The sequence below is a fragment of the Gavialis gangeticus genome, unplaced genomic scaffold, assembly GCF_001723915.1.
Source record: "Gavialis gangeticus isolate Ggan-Ray unplaced genomic scaffold, GavGan_comp1, whole genome shotgun sequence".
In the NCBI taxonomy this organism is placed as follows: domain Eukaryota; kingdom Metazoa; phylum Chordata; order Crocodylia; family Gavialidae; genus Gavialis; species Gavialis gangeticus.
Genome location: NW_017729031.1, coordinates 100,554,323 through 100,576,583, shown reverse-complemented (window position 1 = coordinate 100,576,583; position 22,261 = coordinate 100,554,323). Strand labels below are relative to the sequence as shown.

At 43.4% G+C, this 22,261-nt stretch overlaps 1 protein-coding gene across 1 annotated transcript in view; it reads right to left on the bottom strand.

The window, feature by feature from the left end:
- Positions 1-21,906, bottom strand: part of PLEKHM3 (pleckstrin homology domain containing M3) — a 154,460-nt gene extending 132,554 nt beyond the window's left edge. The window contains exons 1-2 of the mRNA XM_019523451.1: positions 21,713-21,906; positions 17,309-18,197 (exon numbers count right to left, since the gene is read on the bottom strand). Of these exons, the coding sequence (XP_019378996.1) occupies positions 17,309-17,900 (592 nt within the window). The 5' untranslated portion in view covers positions 17,901-18,197; positions 21,713-21,906. The remainder of the gene's footprint in view (positions 1-17,308; positions 18,198-21,712) is intronic.
- Between the last annotated feature and the right edge of the window lie 355 nt (positions 21,907-22,261).

The window sequence follows — 22,261 nt, the reverse complement described above, 5'->3', positions numbered from 1 at the left end:
TTTTTCTTTTATTATATTATTATTATTTTTATATAAGGTGTACTTGTAGTGAAAATAGAGCTTGTAGATGCTTTTACAAATGTACTTTAAGTTTTAAAGTAAGTTGCACCATGTAACAATGTTAGCGAGGGCAGGACTCTCTGTATGGAGCGGATCCCTGAATGAATCATGGTTGATTGTGTAACAGAGTAGCTAGACTGGATAAACAAGTCAATGAGTGGCAATTAACACCTACAAAACTACAGACCAAGAAGAGGAAAGAATCAATACAGAGCCAGGAACTCCCTGAAACTTCACTGTTAAGGGTGCGGAAACCCCAGTTTGAACTAATCAATGCTGGAAACAGACCCTTGGGGCTGGAATACCCCCTGATCAACCACTTCCAGAGCTCTATTCATCACAGCAGTGAATCAATCAAAATTCATCAATGGACTCCTGAGAGTGCACCTATGCGTGGATGTGACCCCTGGGGCTGACAGCTGCCATCCAGAAGCTACCAAGAGGGACATCCCTCGAGGTCAACGACCCCTGGATTGGGTAAGCCCGAGAACTGGGGAGTCACCAATGTCTGCCAGAGAGGGATAAAAGGCAGCAAAGAATGACCTCCAATGGCATGCTCTTTGACCTGACCAGCACCCTGCCTGTCCAGCCAGAAGGGACCAGGCAGTGACCCACTTCTGAAGCAACATTGCACTCAAAGAAACCTCGACTGGCCATCGATGGCAGACTCCAGCACTTGGGGATAGGTATATCTTGATACTGGTGCTTACTGTTCACAGCTAGCTACTGTGAGCGTGCGTGTGAATGTGTGTCTTTGAGGGGATCAGCACCAAGGTTCATGGTTTGACTTTTGCATCCGTCCAATAAACTAGAATTTTATGATGATCCTGTGAGTTGGTCCTTTGTCGCCAACACACTGATTTTTGGATCCAGAAAGAGCCAAGATTAACAAGAATTTGGATCTTGTCCTGGCCAGTACAGAAGAATTTGTGGAGGAAGCAATCACAACATGACAGAATTCAGGATCCTGAGACAGGGAAAGTATGAGGTCAGCAGAACTAGTTTGCTAGATGTCAACAAATCAAATTTCAACAAACTCAAAGAGATAACAGGCATGGTGCCATGGGAAGACAGCTTGAAAGATAAAGGTGCCCAGGAGGGCTGGAAGCTTCTAAAAGGAACAGTATTGGAAGCATATATGACATGTGCGGGGGGTGGGGGGGCACATACCCCCCTCCCCCTGATTGGCCACCACCGCTGGTGTCTGTGGGAGGTCGCTGCTTGCCACTCCCTCCCCCTCCACTGCCAACACTGTCTACAGGTGGTCCCCGCTCAGCCTACCCTCACTGCCAATGTCACCATGGCTGTCTGCACGCGGTACTCATTCACCACCACCACGTCCCCGCATCCCCTACCCCTAGCCTCAGGAGGCACGAGGTGCTCATAAATGGAAGACTAACAAGAAACTGTTCTGATACGATGGAAGCACAAGAAGAATGTGGCTGTACAAGAACCTGCCAAATACAAAAGAAAACGATACAGCCAATAAAAAGATGGGCAGGTCATCAAAGAGGCATACTAGGAAATAGCAAGAAATTGCAGTGACAAAATCCAAAAGACCAAAAATGTGTTGCATCCGGCAAGGAAAATTAAAGACAACAAGAAGAGTTTCTATAACTATACTGGTGAGAAAAGACAGACCGAGGAAGGTATGGATCCACTGTTAAATAACCAGGATGCCCTCTTAACAGAAGATGTGAAGACAGAATTACTCAACAGCTAGTTTGCCTCAGTCTTCACAAAAATGTAAAGCTGCAGCCAGACACCTAATAAGGATTACTTGGATAAGGAAGGGGGCAAGCTGAGGGATGATATATCAAAAGAAACAGTCAGACAGCTTTTAATCAGTGTGAATGAATTTAAACCAGCAGGGCCTGATAAACTTCATCCCAGGGTATTGAAGGACTTGGCAGAAGAGATCTTGCAGCCGTTGGCAATAATATTTAAGAAGTTATGGGAGATGGGTTGGGTACCAGAGGGCTAGAAAAGGGTCAACATAGCGCCTCTCTTTAAAACAGGCATAAGAGAGGATCTGGGGAACTACAGATGAGTTAGCCCCACCTTAATACCCAGGAAGTTATTGGAGCATATTAGAAGGAAATTTGTTTGCAAGCATCTGGCTGAGGGCTGCCATAAAGAAGAATGAAAACACTTTTTCTCCCTTGCTGCAGAGGGTTGAACATGGACCAATGGCTTGACATTGCAGCAAAGTAGGTTTAGATGGGATATCAGTAAAACTGTTAGACCTGTGGGGCAACTGAATAGACTCCCTGGCGAAGCTGTGGAATTTCCATCACTAGAAGAGTTAAAGAGGTTGGATATGCATTGGTCAGGAATGATCTAGAAATAGCTATGCCTATGCTCTGCTATGGTTATTTCCCATGCTTCTGGGCTTTGGTGGTCTCATGGGGCTGGGAAGATTTCCCCCTTACACCCCCCTGGCTTCCAGTTGCTACTTGCATAAGAGGCACTGGATACTGGCTGCACCCAAGGCTGGGGCCAATGTTCCTGCTGAGATTTAAACCTGGAGGTTCCTAGCTAGATGATCTTGTCCCCTTTCTCAGGGTCAGATCAATCACCATATTTAGGATCAGGAAGGAACTTTACCCCATAGTCAGACTGGTATAGATTGGTTTTTGCCTTCCTCTGTAGGTGGGGGTGTGGTGTGGCCCTCTTCCTTGGATCTCTTGAGTATATTTTAGCAACACTTGCAGCTGCAGGACATTGGCCACTGCTGTCCCCCTACTTTACTTGTGGCAGGTTAGGGTGTCTGCTTTGCAGCTGTGTCAGGGCTGACTGGGTAGTTTTTCTAACAAGTTAGATAGTAGATTTGTGTGGGGTGGTTTGGATAGAAAAGATCATGCTTCTGGTGAAGGGTCAGACTCGATGACTTCTGAAAGTCCTTTCCTGCCCTGATTTTCTATGATTCTATGAAACCAAACAGGCCCAAACCAAACTTATGTTACCAAACATCTCACAACTTCAGACAAGTTTGGTCTAGAACAGGGGTGGGCAAAATGCAGAATGGCCTGGCGGGCTCTCTGGCCAGCGGTGTCCCTAAAAATTTAGAAAAATTATATTTATCTGCCCCTAGCTGCCTGTCATGCAGCCCTTGATGGCTTGCCAAAATTCAGTAAGTGGCCCTCCGCCTGAAATAATTGCCCACCCGTCTAAAACCAAAAGATGAAATCCTGAGCCCACTGAAGTCAACAGGCACTTTGCCACCGACTTCACCAGGGCCATGATTTTGCTGCTCAGGTCCATCTGTAACATAGTAATTTAAGAGAAATTATTACAGTTTTCCTGATTGTTGAAAAAGGCTTGATCTCTGAGTTAATTCCAGTTTGATCCAAACCAACACAACTGCACCCATAGATTATGAACAAAACATTTCCACATCACTCTGTGTTGCTTTAAATTTTTTTTTTTTTTTGCTTTCTTTGATATTGTTGAGATTCACTGGACATTCAGTGTGACCTCTGAGACCCAGAAAAGTTAGATCACATATACATGCAAGGCTCTGACTCAAAGTAATTCAAAACAGGAACAAATTCTTGATCCCATTTGACTTTTACTTAGCCAATTAGGGAAAGTGGTTAACTGTGACTTGCTTTCACGTTTTAAAGATGGCTGCCCTTGACACCATTATGGAGACGGCTTGACCGCTGTGTTCACTCAGATGACTTCTACCCAGTTTAGGTTGCCTGTGTGCAAGCAGCCATGACGTAAAGCTGCACACAAACAACCATGTCCTCACATACACTGTATTCAGTGATACATGTGACTAGGACTTCTGAGAGCTGAAGCTTAACCATTCCATGATTCTTTCCCAGATAATTTTGAAATAACTTGTCTGTACTTTTGGAGATAAGGATGTATGGTGGTTTGACTTTAGAGGAATATTAGTATTCAAGTGCCCTATTCTGCAGTTGTACCACAAAATTAGTAGCTGAGCAAAACCTGAGCCATAGTCTACAGTTCCTGACGGATCAGCCAGCCTGGGTTAAAAGTAGGCACTTTTGTATGTGGCTGGGAAAAGGGTTTGGGGTTTGACTTGATGTACTTGAGTATGAGCTAAGCCAGAGCTCTAGGCCAACCTAGGACTGGTTCGCTCTCAAGTGAAGACATACCCTTGCCTTCTGTACTGAATGAGAAGAGTGGTCCAGCTAAGATCAAGTTTAGTTAAAGGTGACCTTTTCCTTAAGACCAGGAAATGTAGTTAAACTGAATACCAGCGGATGTTTACACTAGCAAAAAGATTAAATTTAAGCTGGGCTCAGACAACTTAAGGCAAAACCACGTATCATGATAAAAACACATTATCTAACATTTTATCACCATAGACATGGATTTCCCAGGCAGATCTTTGTTTTAAATGTCATTGATTTAAGCACTATCATTTCTGAAAAGGGTGTAAATAAATCAATTCACTGCCTGCAGTAAATTGCAGGTGCACACGCTTTTAAAGAATATTTCTGCTAACAGAGGAAAAAACCCCCAAGTCTCAATCTTAAAATTGCAGAGATAAAACCTACTCAAGTCCCAAACGCAGTAAGGAAAAGAAAGCCCAATTTTGTTTGCTTTCCATCTCTGGCCTTGACATTCATTAGTAATTCTGCACTAACTCAAAAGCTATTAATTTCTTTGAAACCTACACTAATTCCCTTTGTAGTGCAGATAATGGGTACACATTCTAGAGTCATCTTTCCTCTCTATTAATCCAATAAGAGAGGCAGTGCTTCTGCAGATCCAACTGCACTCTCTCTCACTTCCATCAAGCACAGATGATAGTTTGAGTTTCCCCATAATAAGAAAAACTCATAACCAGTCCCCAACCCCGCCCACTCCTTCAGCTGCACAGAGGTTTGCTTGTCTTTTGTTGGGCAAGAGAAAGGCTGTCTCTATCTCTCACTAGGCATTCAATTCAAACCCCCCCCACCCCTTCCCCCAAGCTCCTGTGAATTGGCTTCATGGGCTCCTACTTTAACTGGGACAAAAACAGCAGCCAGCTTGATTAAAATTCAAATGTCTCATACTGTTCAGGTCAGGGCAAAGGATGCTGGCATAGATAGGCTGAACCAGAAGGTGCCTCCCCCACCCTCTGCTCCCTCATCGCCTTGATACACAATATGCCAGATAATACCTTTCCACTAAGAGCGACCATCTTTCCGTCCACCATACAAACAGAAACAATGTTCTCTCCTCCCCATCAGGGAAATTAAATTGAGGCACAGTAAAAAGGGAGATAATCACAGTAAATGGCTCACATCTGGGCTGTGCCTTTTTGAACTGTAATTTCTTGAAAAATAAGGGGAAACAAACTGAGGCAGAGTGGCTGGGCACAGCACTGTGCTTTAGTCCCTCTGCAGATTTTCTCTTTTGGGGGAGCCTCTATTACAGTGCATTAAGATTTCTTGCACCAAATGGATCCCAAACATGTGGGCTAAGACTCAACTTTCCTCCTTATACCCACATCATCTCCAACATTCAATGACTTGGAAGAGGGTTGATCAGAGGCTGTTTAAGCAAACCTGAAATTTTTTTTTCATTGCCTGTTTGTAGCATATAGTTACATATAACTGTTTTTTTCCCCCTTGGATGACATTTGAAAAACTCCATTAAAAATGAACACGTATTTTCTCCCTCTTCTTTTTTTTTTTTTTTAAATTTTAGTGTGTGTTAGATTAGGCAGTGATTTCCAAAGGCAATAAAGACAGGAAGGAGTCAGGACTCCTGGGTTCCATTCCCAGCTTGGCCATAGACTTGCTGTGTGACTCTGGACAACTCATGTACCCTCTTCACGCCCAAGGCAATATCTACTCAAGCTCTGCATTACATGCAGGAGTAGTGCTGTGAAGCACAACTTGCCTGCTCTGCGAATGCCCACTCTCCAAAATGAGGCAATGCAGGCACCTTGAGTCATCTTATGCCACTCAGTGCTGCTCTATGGTTCACTGTCTCAGGCTTATCACTTGTCTCCTTACCAGCATGTGCTAAAAACTGCTCTGAAATGGCTACAGTCTCTTATTTCTAAGATTTGATGGAGGAAATGGAGTAGGAGTGAGGGGGGCAGGGCAGTCTTAGACAGCATGTGCCCTACATCTCCTCTGTCAATAGGGGATAAACCCTGTGTTACAGAGGGCCATGCCTTACTCATTAATATTTGCAAAGCCCTTGGAACATCTTTGCATGGAAATCTATGTTTTAAGGCCAGGATCTTACACAATGGAAGCTAAAGGGCATGGGGCCAGATCTTATAAGCGTAAAGAATTATTAATTTAGACTCAGGACAGACAATGCATTAATACTTATCATTCCAGTGGACTGCTCATCTCCAGCCACTTGCATGGCTAGATCCCATAAGATGCTGAGCACTCAGGGCCTAACCTAACCAAGAACTTCTAGCGCACATGACATTAGGTACAGAACCAGCCCCCTTCAACTCAATGGGATACTCAATTGCTGGACATATTTTGTTTGATCCAAGCAAAGTGCCACACAGAATTATAGCCTATATCTGCTACATGTACAATTGAGGAGCCCAATTAAAAAATGAGTCCTCTTCTTCCCAGCTAACTTGCTCATACAGGAGCACAAATTAATTTTCCATGCTTTAGCATATTGGATTCACCTCTTTCCTAAAAATGATGCCTGTATAAGAACTAAAGCTGACTTCTGCCTTCTGCTACAAATCTCCCAAGTAACTTTTCACTGAGACTTATGTACCTGGGCAGCAGTTTGCAAAAATACCTATGCTAATAAAAAAATAAGTGTTTTCACCTAGCTGTTCGCTATTTTTCAGTCTTTAATTTCAAGGAAGGTAAAACCTGCTTTAAAAAATGTCAGACAAGGCTGCTTTGAACCACAGGTTTGCCCACTCCTTGTGGAGTTGGTTTATCTGGTTCTTTTCACTCTACTAAAGCGGTCAGGGTAAGTGAGCGCAATATGTTTAAAACAACTACACCTTGATACTTAGGGCACTGAAAATATGCACTCAAACCCCACCTCCTCACATGAAATAATAGAGATTTCAAGAAATGGTTTAGGCTCAAGGGAAGGGGGTGAGCAAACAGGCTTATTTGTCAAGTGAGCCTTATTCAAGCTACCCGTTCTCATACATCAGTTAGCACTGAAGGATCAGATTTGTTAAGCCACAGCAACAGATTAGTTGTGTTTTCTGCCTTCTAGAAAGTGCCCGTATGCTAGAATTCTAAAATACAGTTCAGTGGAAGGCACACATGAAATGAATTGGCTCAGCAACTGGTAGAGATTTTTAATTGTTTTCTATCTGTTTTCCTGAAAGTGGCAATGAGCATTTTTTGTGAAACAGAGGCTTGACTTTGCTATCAGTTATGAGAACATAAATCAAGAGTAACTCAAGGGAAGTTGCCCTGTGCCTTGTCTACTCATTTATGCTATTGCACAGTGAGTCCCAAATGCTTCCAGATCAGGCCCAAGTAATTACTAAGTGATACACTCAGAAAAGACAAATCACAATCAAGACTCAGACTCACAGCCATGAAGCAGACAGAAAATGCATGCACCGTAAGTAGCTCTTTGATCCAGGAAACATGCATGCAACACTCTTAAAGGAAGTGGAAACACAAAATAAAGACCAATTCAGCAACTTGCGTGAAAATTCACTCGCTGATTCAGCTTCAAAGGGAAGGAAGAAAGGGAAATAAATAACTAAACAAAGCTAGTTAAAACAGGGACAGTTCACATCAGGGGAGGTAGGTTGACCCCAACAACACACACAAGTCACAAATAATTATAATAGGGACTAACCTAGAAATTCTAGATACAATCATAACTTTAATACAACCAGCCAACATCGCCCCAGGGGAACAAGGGTCTGGCTCATTAAATACCTAAAGTTCCTTAACTGAAGGGAAAGAGGAAAGAAGAGAGAGGAAAAACCTACAAACCTAATCTATGCTATACTGAGTCCCATACTGCAGCCAGTAGTTCAGTCGGAAGAGCCTCAGGACAGGCCTCACATGCAAGGTCATCACTATTATTGTTTTTGTGTAACCCCCTTCTGCTCTTTAACCTTGTCTACTGCATCACTCCAAAGATCCTTCCTACTGCCCCATGTACATACAAGGCAGCAAATAGGTCACACTACCCGTCTGTCCAACACGGATACCTTGGCTAGCCACCCTACACTGTTTTCAGTGCCTCTCGCCCACCTAGCAAGGCCTTCTCGAATGACCTCCTTTGCTTCTCCTATGCCAACAGTTTCCTAAGACTGATCAAGAAACTGTGAGCAGATTAGAAACACTGCCAGGACAGGCTAGGTCAGGAGAAGGTTTTTAACGAGACAGCGCAGTGCACACGATGGGGCAATGGTCTAGGAGTCAAGAGACTTGAATTCTATTCTTGGCCTTGGCACTGAGCAAATCACTTCCCCTCCCACCCTATGTTTGGGTTGTCTACTCAGCTTGTAACCACTTGAAGGAAGAGACCGTCTCTTACAGGTGTATAAACAATGCCTAGCACTATAGCATCAGTTTCAGCTGTCACCTATAGTAAATACTGAGATTTTAATGAGATAGTTTAAGCTGCACATAGCCAGCTTGCTGGCAACCAACAAATGGTCCAATATGTGGGGTCAAGAGTTCATCCTTTTGCCTCATCTCAACCCCAGACATTGCTGTGCTATTAGCAGATATATGGCAGGACAGGGTGGCACTTTAGAACAACTCAGCATTTTCTGAACCACTATCTGGTTCAGAAAAGCATGAGCATCTGTAGGCGACTGTCAGATACTAGGCTCAGACTGATGAGGTCTCCAGTGAAAGAAAGGAGAGAAAATCTGATATTAGCTACAGCCACACAGTCTTTTCACCTGAAGATGCTTTGTAGAGGAGCATCCTCTACTGTCAGTCTCCAGGCCAATTCTTTATCCCCATGAGACAGCCAACACCAACAATTTTATTTACTGGCTCTTGGTCAGATAAAGCTGCAGTGCTGCATCCCTCACATCTCCACTACAACATAGGAGGACTCATGTTCGTATTTTGCACTGTCAGGAACGTAGTGCAAAACATAGGAGTGAGTCATCTCACAGGTTTGGTAGACTGCTCAACACATCTGCCCCCTCTAGATGAGTTCACCATGCCACCAAACTTAAAGGCAAGTGCTTTAGGGGAAGATTTGTAAAGATGCAAATTGGGGACCTATAATCTTCCTACTAGGAGTTCCAAGCTGCAGCCCCACGAGGCTGACACCTGGAGCAGCACAAGCATCCTCTTGACACCTGCTTGCAGAACCACTCTCCTCAGGCCCCTACCAGACACCAGCATCTTTCTACAGGTGCAGAACCTTTCCCAACTGGTCGCCTTCCAGGAGGTGAAAAGCCAAAACAGACTCATGGCACTACCCTCTGCTGACTTATCACAACAGCATCAGAACCAGGAACAAAACAGGCAGGATTGGGATAAACAATTTTAAAACAGAATGAAAAAGCATTTAAAAAAAATAAAAAATTTTTTTTGATGTAAACTGAAAATTCAACCTTTTGTAGTCTCAATTTTATTCTATTTTTTTTCCTCAATCTTAATTTTTTTCTCTCTCAAAACGGAAACTTTCAACTTCGGCAGAACAATTTTATTTGGAAAAAAGCCTGTTATTGATCAAAAAAAAATGCCAACAGAAAATACTGATCAGCCCTAATCGAAACTCTTCAGGGAGCCTGTCACAAGAGACGGAGCTTTTCATTTCTTAAAGTCTGATCTTAGCAAACACACAAGTATCTTACGGAGTCGTACTGATGGTAGTAGCACTATACACAGGCATAAAATTACTCACGTAGATACCTGTCTGCAAGTACTGGGCTTTAATCACTTATCAAAACATGACCTGATTTCATAGCAACCAAAATCTTGTACCCATTGCCATCGCTTCCTACCTGACATTTACATTTCGCAGCAGCATGAGAGAAAGCAGAGAATGTGAGATGTAGGCCTAAATTACCCCTTCAACTCCAAATGTGGTCCCTTCAGATCACAGGTATCTCTGGCATTGCAGGCACCACACTCCCATTGACTCACACTGTACCCATTTCTGAGAGTAAACCCATGCCAATAGTTCCAAGTACTGCTGAGCTGCCACCCTTTGCAAGCCAAAAATTCACTTAAAGATGACCTTTTAGGTCTCCCTCACCATCTGTTATTTAAACAATCACACCTAGATGGCACTGGTCAGATTTGCTCTGCTCACCGCTACCTGAGTGCTGCTTTGCCCAGTGTAACGTGAAAGATTACTCTCGTTCTCAGACAGGATTTCCAAAGTCTGTGCAGTCCTTGGAACAGAATGGAAGAGGGAATGACACTAAGGCTCTTACAAAGAACTCCTACGTAAGTATACTACAATTGATCCCAAGCAAGGGGCATTCAAGTAGAAACAAAGTCTCATTAACGCATTTCCCATGATGAAAAAGCTCTATTACCATATATACTGTATAGACACTAAAAGCCAGGTCTTCTGTGATTCCACTCCTGCAGAAGCCAAAAACACAGCAGACTCTACCTTTAAAATGACCAGCACCAAAGCAAAACTCATGCTGAAGTGGGCAGAGGCAGTACTTCCCTGCCTAGGCTGAGGGAAATGCAGGAGGCATAGGAGAAATGATGGAAAATAAGGGCTTGATTTAGTTTAGTTTTCACCTTTACCAACCTGTGATGTTATTAGTCACACAGGTGAGAATTTCTTTTTTTTTTTAAATACTGTACAAGAAGTGAAATGCTGGCTCCACTTCAGTCAGTGAGTTTTGCCATTACATTTCAATAGAGTCAGGAGACATCAGTTATTTACCTAGTTCTGCTACAGGCCTGCTGAGAGGTTTTCTGCAAATCACTGCATTTTTTGGTGTCTCTTCAATATATCCATTTAGGCCCCAGTCCTGAAAACACTTTCACCCACATGCTAACTAACATGAGTAGTCCCCAAAACAGTGGGACTAGCCAAATACAAATGTTTGCTGGATTGGAGCATTAATGTATAAACTCTAATTGGTGCAGGGAGTGCTGCTTACTATGTATTTGTACAGCACATAACACAATAGCCTCAGCCTTTTCAGTTGGAGCCCTTAGGCACTACCATCATAGGCATAATAATGGATCAGAAGTATTACAATACCTGTGCAGCTCAGGGGGTGGCTAGTTTTGAATAAAAATAATCACAGGACTATCAAAGATAACCACTTACCTATCATATTTTAAAGAGCTTAAGTGATCCTTTACTCCATGCTATGGGCACAGTATTTTCCCTGTGTTTGGTCAGGCTGCCTGCCCAGGAAAACAAGGTTGACTTGAGTTTGCTTTAAGCTTCCTTCTTTGTCATTTCCACCCACCACTGCACTCGAACACAAATAGGAGACAAACAGCATTGGTTTATAACGTACTGGCTGTTTTGCCAAAGGGCATAAAGGGATGCTACCTCCGAAGGCATGTTTTTCAAATCCTTTTCCTTCCACGGTGCTTGAAAACAAGGTCCAATTTCACTTTTATGAATAGTGAAGGGTAAATATATGCGTGCGCACGCACACACACACAAAAGACCAGATAAGCTCACAGTAGTACATACTTTACGAAGATAATGAAAAAAAATAAGTGATATATTGAGTGAGGCTTTCTTGTGTAACAAACTCAATAGCCTCAAAAGCACTAAAGGAACTTGCAAGCTCCTAGGAAGATTCCTCTTCAGAAAAAAAGATCCAATCAGGACCAAATGGAAATAGCTGAGACTAGTTCCAACCACTCTTATGTATTTAATTTCTATTAAGGCTCCCAGAAAGGACTCTCACACTATGGATGCCAACAGTAGACTTCCCCATTGCTATAACACCTCTTAGCCAAACCTAAAATTAGTCTTTAGGGATCTTCAGTACTTATTTAGGGACTTCCATGAGAGATATTTACCTGCAACTGGTATACATGGCTGGGCCACACTCTTCTCTCTCACAGAACTTCACAAAATATTTAGAACCCAATAAAGGACTCCAATTATTTCATTAGCTTGGAAAGGAAGAAACAGAACAGCTACTAGCTTTTCAAAAGCTATATACTAGAACTGATGGGAAGAAACAGACCAGCTTAAGCCATTTTCATGCTGCAAAATAAATCTTCTACTCTTCCAAAAAATATTTTGAGAGACATGATATTTTCTTCTAAAGAGACTTTCAGAGTTATCCTTTCAATGATATGAACAAGCACAAAACTCCTTTGCAAACAGCAGTCTGCTAGAACTACAACTAGATTCTGACTGAGTTACTTAAAGACACCAACTGCCACGGGGCCAGAACATAGCAAGCAGAAATTTGGGGGAAATGTAGCTTAGGAGTTCTACTTAATGCAGTTCCCTTGCCTTGCCTTGCTCAATTCTCCTCTTCTACAACTTTTCTGCAACTATTACCTTCAGTATACAGTAACTTTTGAGAAGCTAAGGCTTTTGACTACTTCACTGGGCTTAGCTTATCATGTGACTTGTTCTGGTCCTCCACTGGGAATCCTGGGAACAGAACAGCTATAAAGCCAGGCCCTTGGCCCAGCATGTAGACTCTCAGTTAGAAGTGAAGGTGAGTAGGCATCTTTTTGGTATTAGGGGAATCTGTTAATTTTCAATGAATTGTTTGGCCTGGGAATCTCATGTGTCTGTGACTTATAAATTCCTTTTATCTAAAGGGAAACCAAATTACTGGGGTGGGTATATACTGACAGGCCTCATTAACACATGGTGGGAAAACCCTGCTCTCCTACTTGTAGCACTGTGTATCTTATTGACAGCAGCTCTACATGAGCCTTAGGCAGACAGGTCCATACTGATGCTGTGGAAAATATGCCTCTAGTGCCCTGACTGGGAAAGAAGCAATGCTGAGAACCTTGCACCTGAAGGGAGGCAGCAAATACAGGAAATTCTGGCTAATTAGTCAAATCACTGGGATAACTTTTCACTAGGGTCTTATTTAGTTAGGACTCTGGCAGAGATTTAGTGCCATAATGCATCACCTGTAAAGTATGATTACTTCATTGCAAATGTACACATACACTCTTACAATAAAATTTGCTCCTAATAATTGGTTGACTTAAAAGGTACTGACCCTTGCCCTCTATAGCACCTATCAAGTCAGCTGATGCTTGCAAAACACTAGATATCTTCCAGCTTTCTCTGGTTTAGTAAAACCTTGATGATCAATTATTTCATTTTGGAGAATTATCTTCTATTTTGGCAATGAGTGCATGTAAGCATGCAAAGCAAAAGTCTTTGACTGATTATTGTACTCCTGAATGAGTATGCAACTTGCATAGGGAGTACCCTGAATTCTAGTAAGATATTGTACATGAAGCATTTATCTGTATAACAAGATGATGCTCAATTAGCAAGCCAGAGTGTACAAAATATGCCCTCATAATTTTTGTAACATTTTTTTCATTATTATTTTTTTTTAAATCACTCTCTCCTGAATCATTTTACAGCATGCAGAGTATACTTCACAAGCAACTAAAAGTTAAAAATGGTATACTACTGCTAATTGGTCATTTTCAGCTTATTAGTTAATGTTACCAACCACCTGGCAGTGAAGAATTAACTAGATTTTACTGTATATATGGCAAAGGTTTCTGGGTAAGAAGAAAAAAACAAAAAAAAGAACAAAACAATTCTAGTGAAATGTCCTCACAAAGATTTGCGCAGAGGTAAAGAAAACATCCCATCTCTTGGCAGTCAGTGGGAAATAAGATAGAGCTTAAAATGAGAGGCTTTAAAAAGGAAGGAGAAACTCTCCATCAGGAGCGGCTATCTGGAGACCCACCTTTGGTATCTGTTATGGCCCGCAGGCCTCCAAGAGAATTCCTGCTAGCTGTGTGTGTTCTTCCTTGGCCTGCTCCTAGGCTGCACTGTTACAGAGCAAGAGGACTCCCTCTAATAACACCTTACATTTTCAAATCAACGTCCAAGTATTTGTTAACCTGAACCCTCTTCACTTGGAACTAAAGCTAAGGGAAAGCCAGGGACTGAATATTGTGACTAAGGGGGCACTGATAAAGATTTTCTTGGCAGATACCAATAGCCGATTTTAACCAGCCATATTGGCTGATGCTGATTCGATAACTGATATTAACAGCAGACTGAGTCATGCTGGGCTGCGCTGGGCAGCTCAGCTCTGCCCTCCCCTCTGCACCCCACCCCAATCATGTCTGTGGCATTCGGTACCTTTTACAGTGCCTTCCCCAGCCCCCACCTGCAGTCTCTGCCATGCCAGCACTGGGGACACTGCGGCAGCTGCTCTGCTCCTGTCCAGCCCGCCGGTAAGGGGATGGGGGTGTATCCCCGGCTCACGGGAAGAAACGTAAGCACCCAGGGGCCCCAGCCAGAAGGCATAATTATCAGTGAACATTATCAGCTACAACAGCCAAAAAAGGCCTATAGGCGATGATGTAAAATTCCCTTTTATTGGTGCCAATCCAACACGCAACCAATGTATCAGTGCACCTCTAGTTGTGACAAAAACTTATTTCTTTAATTGGTAAGGTCTGGTCTAAACACAATATAATTATTTTACATAAGAGTGAGAGGTTTTTCATTTTTTCATGTTTTAACCAATATAACTATACTGGTAAAGCCAGATGCCGTGAGGCTGGTATAAAAGTGTCTCAGATACTAGTACAATTTGTCCTCTTTTATCCCTAAGGAAATAAGCTATGCAGATAAAATTGTATTTATCCTGGTAAGCATACCGACCTAAATGAAAGGGGGATATAAAATTTAATGATATGGAAACAACTCAGGTTAAATCAGGCTTTGGATGTCAGATATTTGTGCTCACCAGGAATACCTTGGATTTGTAGCTAGTCCCTGGTGCTTGAGCCAATCATCACATAGTTTTTTGATTTGTTTACAGCAGGGGTTGTCAACTGGGCTGCTTAAGAAGGCCCTAGGGGGTATGTGTGGGCAAGCAGGGATGGAGTGCTGCCACGCACCATGCTACACAGGTGCCACCCACCCAGCCAGATGTGGGGTGCAGGGGAAGCTTGCACACGGCGACTGCCACCACTCTGCATTGGGCTGCATGCCACCCCACCTCCCACCACTCTATGTCCAGCTGCCAGGGGTACACTGATCCAAAAATGTTGAAACCCGCTGGTTTACAGCATGTGGTGGAGAAATATGAGAAACCGTTTTGCCTCCTACTGTAAGGACCAGTTGTAGGCTTCCTTGGGCCCACACCGGTGCTCTCCCAGGTACCCAGAGTGTCTCTGTCAGTGTCTCTCTCCATCTCCCCCTGTCTGTTTACTTTGGCTTGGCTGCCCTGGCTCAACCTTGGCCTCTCCTGGACTCCCTTCTCCTGTCTGTCTCCCTCTGTCCATCTGCTAGGGTCAGCCACTCTGATTCAACCTTGGCCTCATCCAGCCTCTATCTTATCTTCCACCCTAAAAAGAGATGGTAGAAAGGGAAAAATGGCAACTTAAAATGCCATCGGGGCACATGCACTGCCCAGTAAACGCCAGACTGTCTGGCTGTTGTGTGGGCACATGAAAACCTCCTTGCTCCTGGTTTTAACCCATCTTTCAACAAGATGGAATAGGTCTCTGTACACAGGGGAACATAGGCAGATCTGTCCCAATGTTCCCATGGGTGCTCCCTCCACTAAAAGCTGGGAGGAGGCAAGGTGAAACAGGACCAGCAACCAATGGGAAACAGGATGTAATCCCTAAAGAGATGTAGTCTTCAATATGTTCCCCCTCTGAGCTGAGAACCCGCTGAAGGCAGAATACCTCCTCAGACTTCCCAGAGGTAGATTGGCAGGGGGGCTCTGCCCCAACATGGAGGGATGCATCTTACGGGCTAGACCTTTATTTTGGTGCTTAAAAAGGAGCTGCTCTCTCTTTGAATAATGTGGCCCTAAGGTATGTTTTAACCCTATAAAATGCCACAGCCTGGCTATTATGGCCATTTGTCATCTTTCCATTCCTCTTTGTTTTTCTTTAAACCAGTTAAGTTGTATGATTGTTTAGTTCAGTGATGCTTAACCTTTTCTGTTGATGGGCTGGATGGGCAGTACCTGGTCTGTCCATAGGCCAGATGTGGCCCTGATGTGGTGCTCAGGGTGGGCATGGCAGGGCCCCATTTGGCTACACAAAGGGAGTCAAGGGGCAGCCCAGCCTGATCTGGCCCTGTGGGGAGGAAGGGGGCATAGCCTGGCCCCTACTCAGCAGCGTGGAGAGGAGGTATGACCTGGTTCAGATCCAGCTGTGCTGGAGGTATGGGAATTTGGCAGCGGGGGACAATGGCTACTACTCCCCCACCACCACATTTTCCAACTCACAGGGAACCCTGTAGGCCAGATGCAATTGCTCCACAAGCTGTATTTGGCCTACTGGCTGGAGGCTGAGCACCCCTGGGTTAGATAGTCAGAGCTCTGTGGCAGGGACTGTGTTTTCCAGAACCACCCAATACACTTTTGGCACCTGTAAAATAAATAATAAAGCAGAAGACACCAACTTGGTGTTTCTGAAGACAACAGCAAAATTTCTTCCAATGTTCTGCCTGAGAGAGGAAAAGGAAAATGTACAGCTTGCTGAAATGTTACTTCACTTGTGGCTCAGTCAAAAGATCTGTGTCAATCTGATAACAAGACTTCCTGTATCCCATGCAAAGCTGGCAGAGATGTATTAATACTGACTAGCACAAATAGCCTTCTGGAGTTTTTGTTAATTGTGAACTGGGTAGCCATCTTTCTTAAGAAAACAGTACACAGTAGTTTAAGCCTAAAAATCAGGCTTTGCATGGGTCTCTCTACAAAGTTAAATGATTCAAATGTACCTTTAGATTTTTCTCTGAAAACTGCTTTTGTTTGCAAGCCCACTGGGAGAATGGCTAAGCCAATCCAGATTGTGCTAGTAGGGGTGAACCAGATAACAACACAACAGATCAGAAATTGACCCCTTTGGTAGAAATGAATCCCAGTGGTTTAGCTTACTTTAACACAGCGAATGAAGGCAGGAGGGGAGGACACAAAAGAAAACACACGTTTTAAAATCTGACTCTTGGTTCTTTCTTAGATTTAAAAAAAATTAGATCCTTAGATGGGGCCAGCTAACTAAGCTCCACTGAAGTCAATAGTTTTATGCCTGTTTACACCAGCTGCATGCCTAGCTCACAACTTTTAGCCTATCAGTCTATCTTTCAGGAGGTTGTTAAACCAAAAACCCAACCTCAGTGGAGCTCCCAACATCTTGGCACATACCAGTGTTCCCTTGGATGTCCTCCCCCTTGTTTGAGAGGAAGGAGACTCTGGTGCAGTTGGTACCCTGACTCTGCTGCTGCAGAGTTGCATCCGTGAAGACAAGCCCCCAGTCTATGTGGCTGATATCAGAGCGTGACCGGTTGTGCCCTGGCTTAAAAGTAGCAGATTCCTCATTTTGCACCAGGATATCATTCACAGACCGGGGTCGATCTCTTCTCCGCTGACAGATACTGAAAATGTTAAAAGTGGAGGCCTCCCTTTGCTCCACCCAGGAGAGGTTGTCTGGGGCTGTGCCCCTTTGTAGTGTAAATGATTCTTTGGCAGGGAATGCTTTTGGAGCTTTGGTTTCCAAGAGGCCATTCTTGCAGCCTTCCCAAATAAGGCTGCTTTTTGCTAAAGAAGCAACATTTCTCAGATCTCTGCTGTCTTTGATCTGATTGAACACTTCATGTCCTACCAGCTCAGGGACCTCCTGAACCCCATACACTTCAGATGGCTGCACTATCTTTTCGAGCTTGGTATCAAAACTGTTGAAGAAATCTTCAGTCACCTCCAAGGCTGGGCTGATGTCATCCACTTCTAGTGCTTCCATTTCTTAGGTCGCAGAAGATCTGGGTCTTCAGTGATGCACTAGGAAGATACTGCGTGAATGTTCAGGCACAGAAGATAAGTGCTTCAGGAAAGTTCCTGGCACTGCTTTACCTTAGATTTGGGAGGCAATACATGTGCTAACCAAAACTTTGCTGACAAAGATCCCCTGCAAAAAAGTCTGGCTTCAGATGGGCTGCTTAATTTCCCCAGGTTATGGTTCAGGGTTGTGTTGTTTATGCAGATGATGGGATTGTAGCTCAGCTGTTCAGTGAAGCTGGTTCATAGCAGTCGGGAACTCCTGTAAAGCAAAATGCTATTTTAATAAACCCTTTTTCAAGTGAAACTGTTTAGTCCCCTAACTCTTCCCACAGCTGAAGCCCTCTATTTTTCAGGCACCAGTGTTACTATGAAGCCTACAGGGCTTCTGTTGGTCACTGAGTGGAGATCCTAATTCAAGGAGTGATAATATGTAAGCTGTACAGAGCAGGGTGGGGCACCAGATAAGGGGAAGCCAAAGTGATAACATTTGTTAGCCAGGATAAGCTTTTGAGAGCTACAGTGAAAAGTGGTATTTATCAGCTTTCTGTGACACCGCCATCTATGAAATGCTTGGTGCAGGCTTCTCTAAGAAAATCAGGGAAGCTTAAAAAAAGCCTGGAATTGGTTTAGAGACTCTCCCCCTCTCCCACCTGAAGTGATTTGCTCACAGTCCTCTCCTAAAGGGTGCTTTATGCTCAGTCTGGTATGTTAAAGGGCTAATCTATCACCAGGGAGCATACCCTGATCTTACCAGGTTCAGTTGCTGTGTCATTTTGAATTGATGCTCCATTCATAATGTTTGTGTTGTGGAGTGGCAAGTGCATTTAAAACTAATCCAAATCATTAGGAAACCTGGGCAAATTCTTCTAATCATCTAAGAACGCTTGGGTATTTCTACTAGTACAAGTATGGGCCTTGCAAATGCTGGAGGACACGATGACTCATAAAACTGTGCCTATCCAGAGCAATGCAGTGCCGTGGAGAGACACCTGTACTACCTCCAAACTAGCTTGGGTACCAGAAGCAGGACAGCAGCATTACTATAGTACCCCTGTCTGAACTACTTAGGTCTGCAGGGAAGGGTATACTAGCTCAGGCACAGTGCCATATTGACAGCTATACTGCTCAGCTAGCCCCAGGATCTCTGCATTCGGATGTACCCTTTGTCTGCAATTTTTTTCCTCCCCAAGCAAAATAGACCCTACCATACACAAACGTTACATATTCTTTATTTTTTCTTTTAATCCTGCACTAGAGGCAGATCACATTGAAGGATAAATCTACAACTGCTACCACCAAGAGGAACTGCTACATTTAGCTTAACTGGTTGAGATTTTGCTTTTAACATATCAGGCCCCAGGATTACTATAGATTAAAACAAAAGCAAAAAAACCCTTTAATCATTTTGTATAGTGGAGGCCAACCTTTTTGGCAGATGTACTACAAATTAGCTCCATACCCTCCCCAACTGCCACTCTGGTCTCTTTCCTCTGGTAAGTCTGCTGCTTTGCTTTCTGCTCCTTTCTCTGTGCCCCCTGACCAATCTCTTCTGCTTTCTACTTCCTGTCCTGGGCTCCCTCCCAATCTCCTGGCCTGCTTTCTGCTGCTGTGCTGTCTGTCTGTCCCCTCCACCATCTGCTGCAAGCCACACACAAAGGCTGCCTGTACCGCTTGTGGCTCTTGTGCCACCGATTTAGAACAAAGTCTTTACCTGTAAACTTCTTCCATTCTCCAACAACTTGTTGGCTTCCACTCCTACATCCCTTTACTATAGTGAATTACATTTTTCCCTATGATGTTCCACTTAAACATAATTGATTACGAGACGATAAGAGCATAATTAACTGCATAATGATGTTCATCCCAATTTATCATCTTTTGCTTATGCTGAAACACAACCAGGTTATCTGTATATCTAAATACATAAACCCCTTACATGCCTCACATCTTTCTGCCTCACTGTCTATTTTATAGCTTAACTGTACCTGGGTCACTGCATACAAATTCTGTCTACTTTGTAACTAATGGCACCCTTTAACTGACTGAGTCAGAAACCGTGATGATGCAGCAGCTCTCCAGGCTGATATTTACAAGCCTTGAAAATGACAGAAGCTAGTAAAATCTTTGTTTCTCTCCAATAGCAGCTCTAAAACTGTTGATTAGCCTTGAAAATGAAGAGAGCTAGTCAGTTCCGGGGCCCCTAATCCCATAGTGCTCTGTATTTAATAAGCACTGTTTATATTGAGTTTGGGTAAGTGCATACCCTGGGTAAATGGAGAGCTTCCCAAGGCTCTGTGTTTAAATGGAGTACACTCTAAAAAGAAGGGGCCTTCCATCAACTGTGAGAGCTAGACCCATCTTGCAATTCACAGATGGTGGTCTTTCTAAAAGGTTTTCCAAGAGATGTACTTTAAAAAAAATGCACATAACCATGGTCATTTCAAGCATTCATATAGGGTTTTTCCCTTCTAGCTATTTGTAATGGATCATCAAATCACTGTCTGTTAGACAGCCCTTGTGATAGTACCTTGATCTGTATTCAGCTCTGTGTGTACTTTGGAAAGCATATTTAGTTAGGCAAACTGATTTAAGCAGATGTGGGGCTAGAATCAAAACCATGGAGCTGAGCAAAATCAGTATTAACATGGTTTAGAATCAAAATGGGATGAGAGCACTGGCTCTGCTCAGTTAACTAACTACACTAACTCTGAAAGCAGTGGAAAATAAAGACCTCTCTACTTACAGTCTGAGATGACACAAAACCATAACCCAACATCTAACCCACTTAGGATCTGCAATTCATGCCCATCCTGCCCCCTTCTCTTTTACAGGCCTGGGTCAGACACAAAATTGTAGAGAACCATTTTTCCATTGCTGGGTCAAATGTAGCACAAGTCTATTGAAAGTAGTTATCACTGGGGAAACTTCCATTATTTGGGACCAAAAAGTCTTCCCTGATCAACTGGTGAGATCTTGGTGCTGCTAAACCGAACCATTAAAATGTGACCGAGGCTTGAACTAGACCCTATCTTAATCCTATTCCAGCTCTGGACACCAACCCTGGGGCCCATTTTGACCTCTATCTGGCAATCCTGGTGTCCTCTGAAGTCAGAGAAGGCCTTTGCTATCGATTTCAATGAAGCCAGGATTTCACCCAAACATTTGCCACTAAAATGCAGCCATTTCTGACAAGACACATATTTATAAATAATACTCTGCCTCAAATCTCCTCTTGTGAACTATTAAAGCTGGTGTCTTGAGGTAAAAACAGAGGCAATGGATTTAATCCCTGGAAAGAGAAATGTAGAATAAGAAATAACATTAAGGGAACTTCATTTGAACCTCTTCAGCCAGGACAAATGAGAGCAGGAAGCCTTTGCATGGGGGTCCCTTCAGTCACCCTCCATTTATTGTCTCCCATGTAGTCAAATACCCCGCTGGCATTTCCTTTTGGGGTGATCTTTACACAAGTGCAGTTAGCTTAGACAGAAACAGGCATAAAATAATAAGATGCCAAACAATAAAAGCTAAAAACCATCCCATAAGATGCCATTTCACTTGGGTTGGCAAAAAGTGCAACCCTGTTCCCTGCTGAAAGTTCAAGCAACCTGAACAGCCACAAATAGAGAGAGGCTTCTGACCTGTCACCGCAATGCTTAGAGGAACAAAAGAGGCCACGAAACACAGGCTGACCTGGTTCTCCATTTTAAACAGGAAAAAAAATAGCAAGAAAACAAATAGAATACATACATAATCAAGGAATTATACACTTACACTCTGAAGGTATATCATTGAATAGTGGAGGCCATATTTCACATGGCAGCAAACTTGTCCTGGTCTTGTAAAATGTAGTACACAATAGCCTGCGTTCTTACGAAACTGCATCTTCAAAATGACTTCATGTCCAGGAAGTGATGTTGAGTCACATGGTCAGACGAGGATGCCATGCTGCTGCATCATACTGTGGCATTGCAACATTGCCACCTTATGATACATTCTGTATTCCTGGACAAATAGTTATCAAAGGACATGTTAACAGTCGCGGTTGGGAAATCCCTGCTTTATATACAGATTAGGTGCTTTCTTTAAAGCAATGGGGGCTAGCCTTTTTTGGCAGACATGCCACAGTTTAAACCCTATACCCTCCCCAAGTACCACTCCAATCCCCTTCCCCTGCCTGATCCACCACTCTTTTTTTGCCCCCTGCTGCTCTGCTTTCTGCCCTATCTGCCACTGCACTGCCTGCCCCCTCCCCAATGTGCAACATGCCACATAGATGCTGCCCATGCCACCTTTAAAGAATGGAACGTGCAGTGTAGTGTG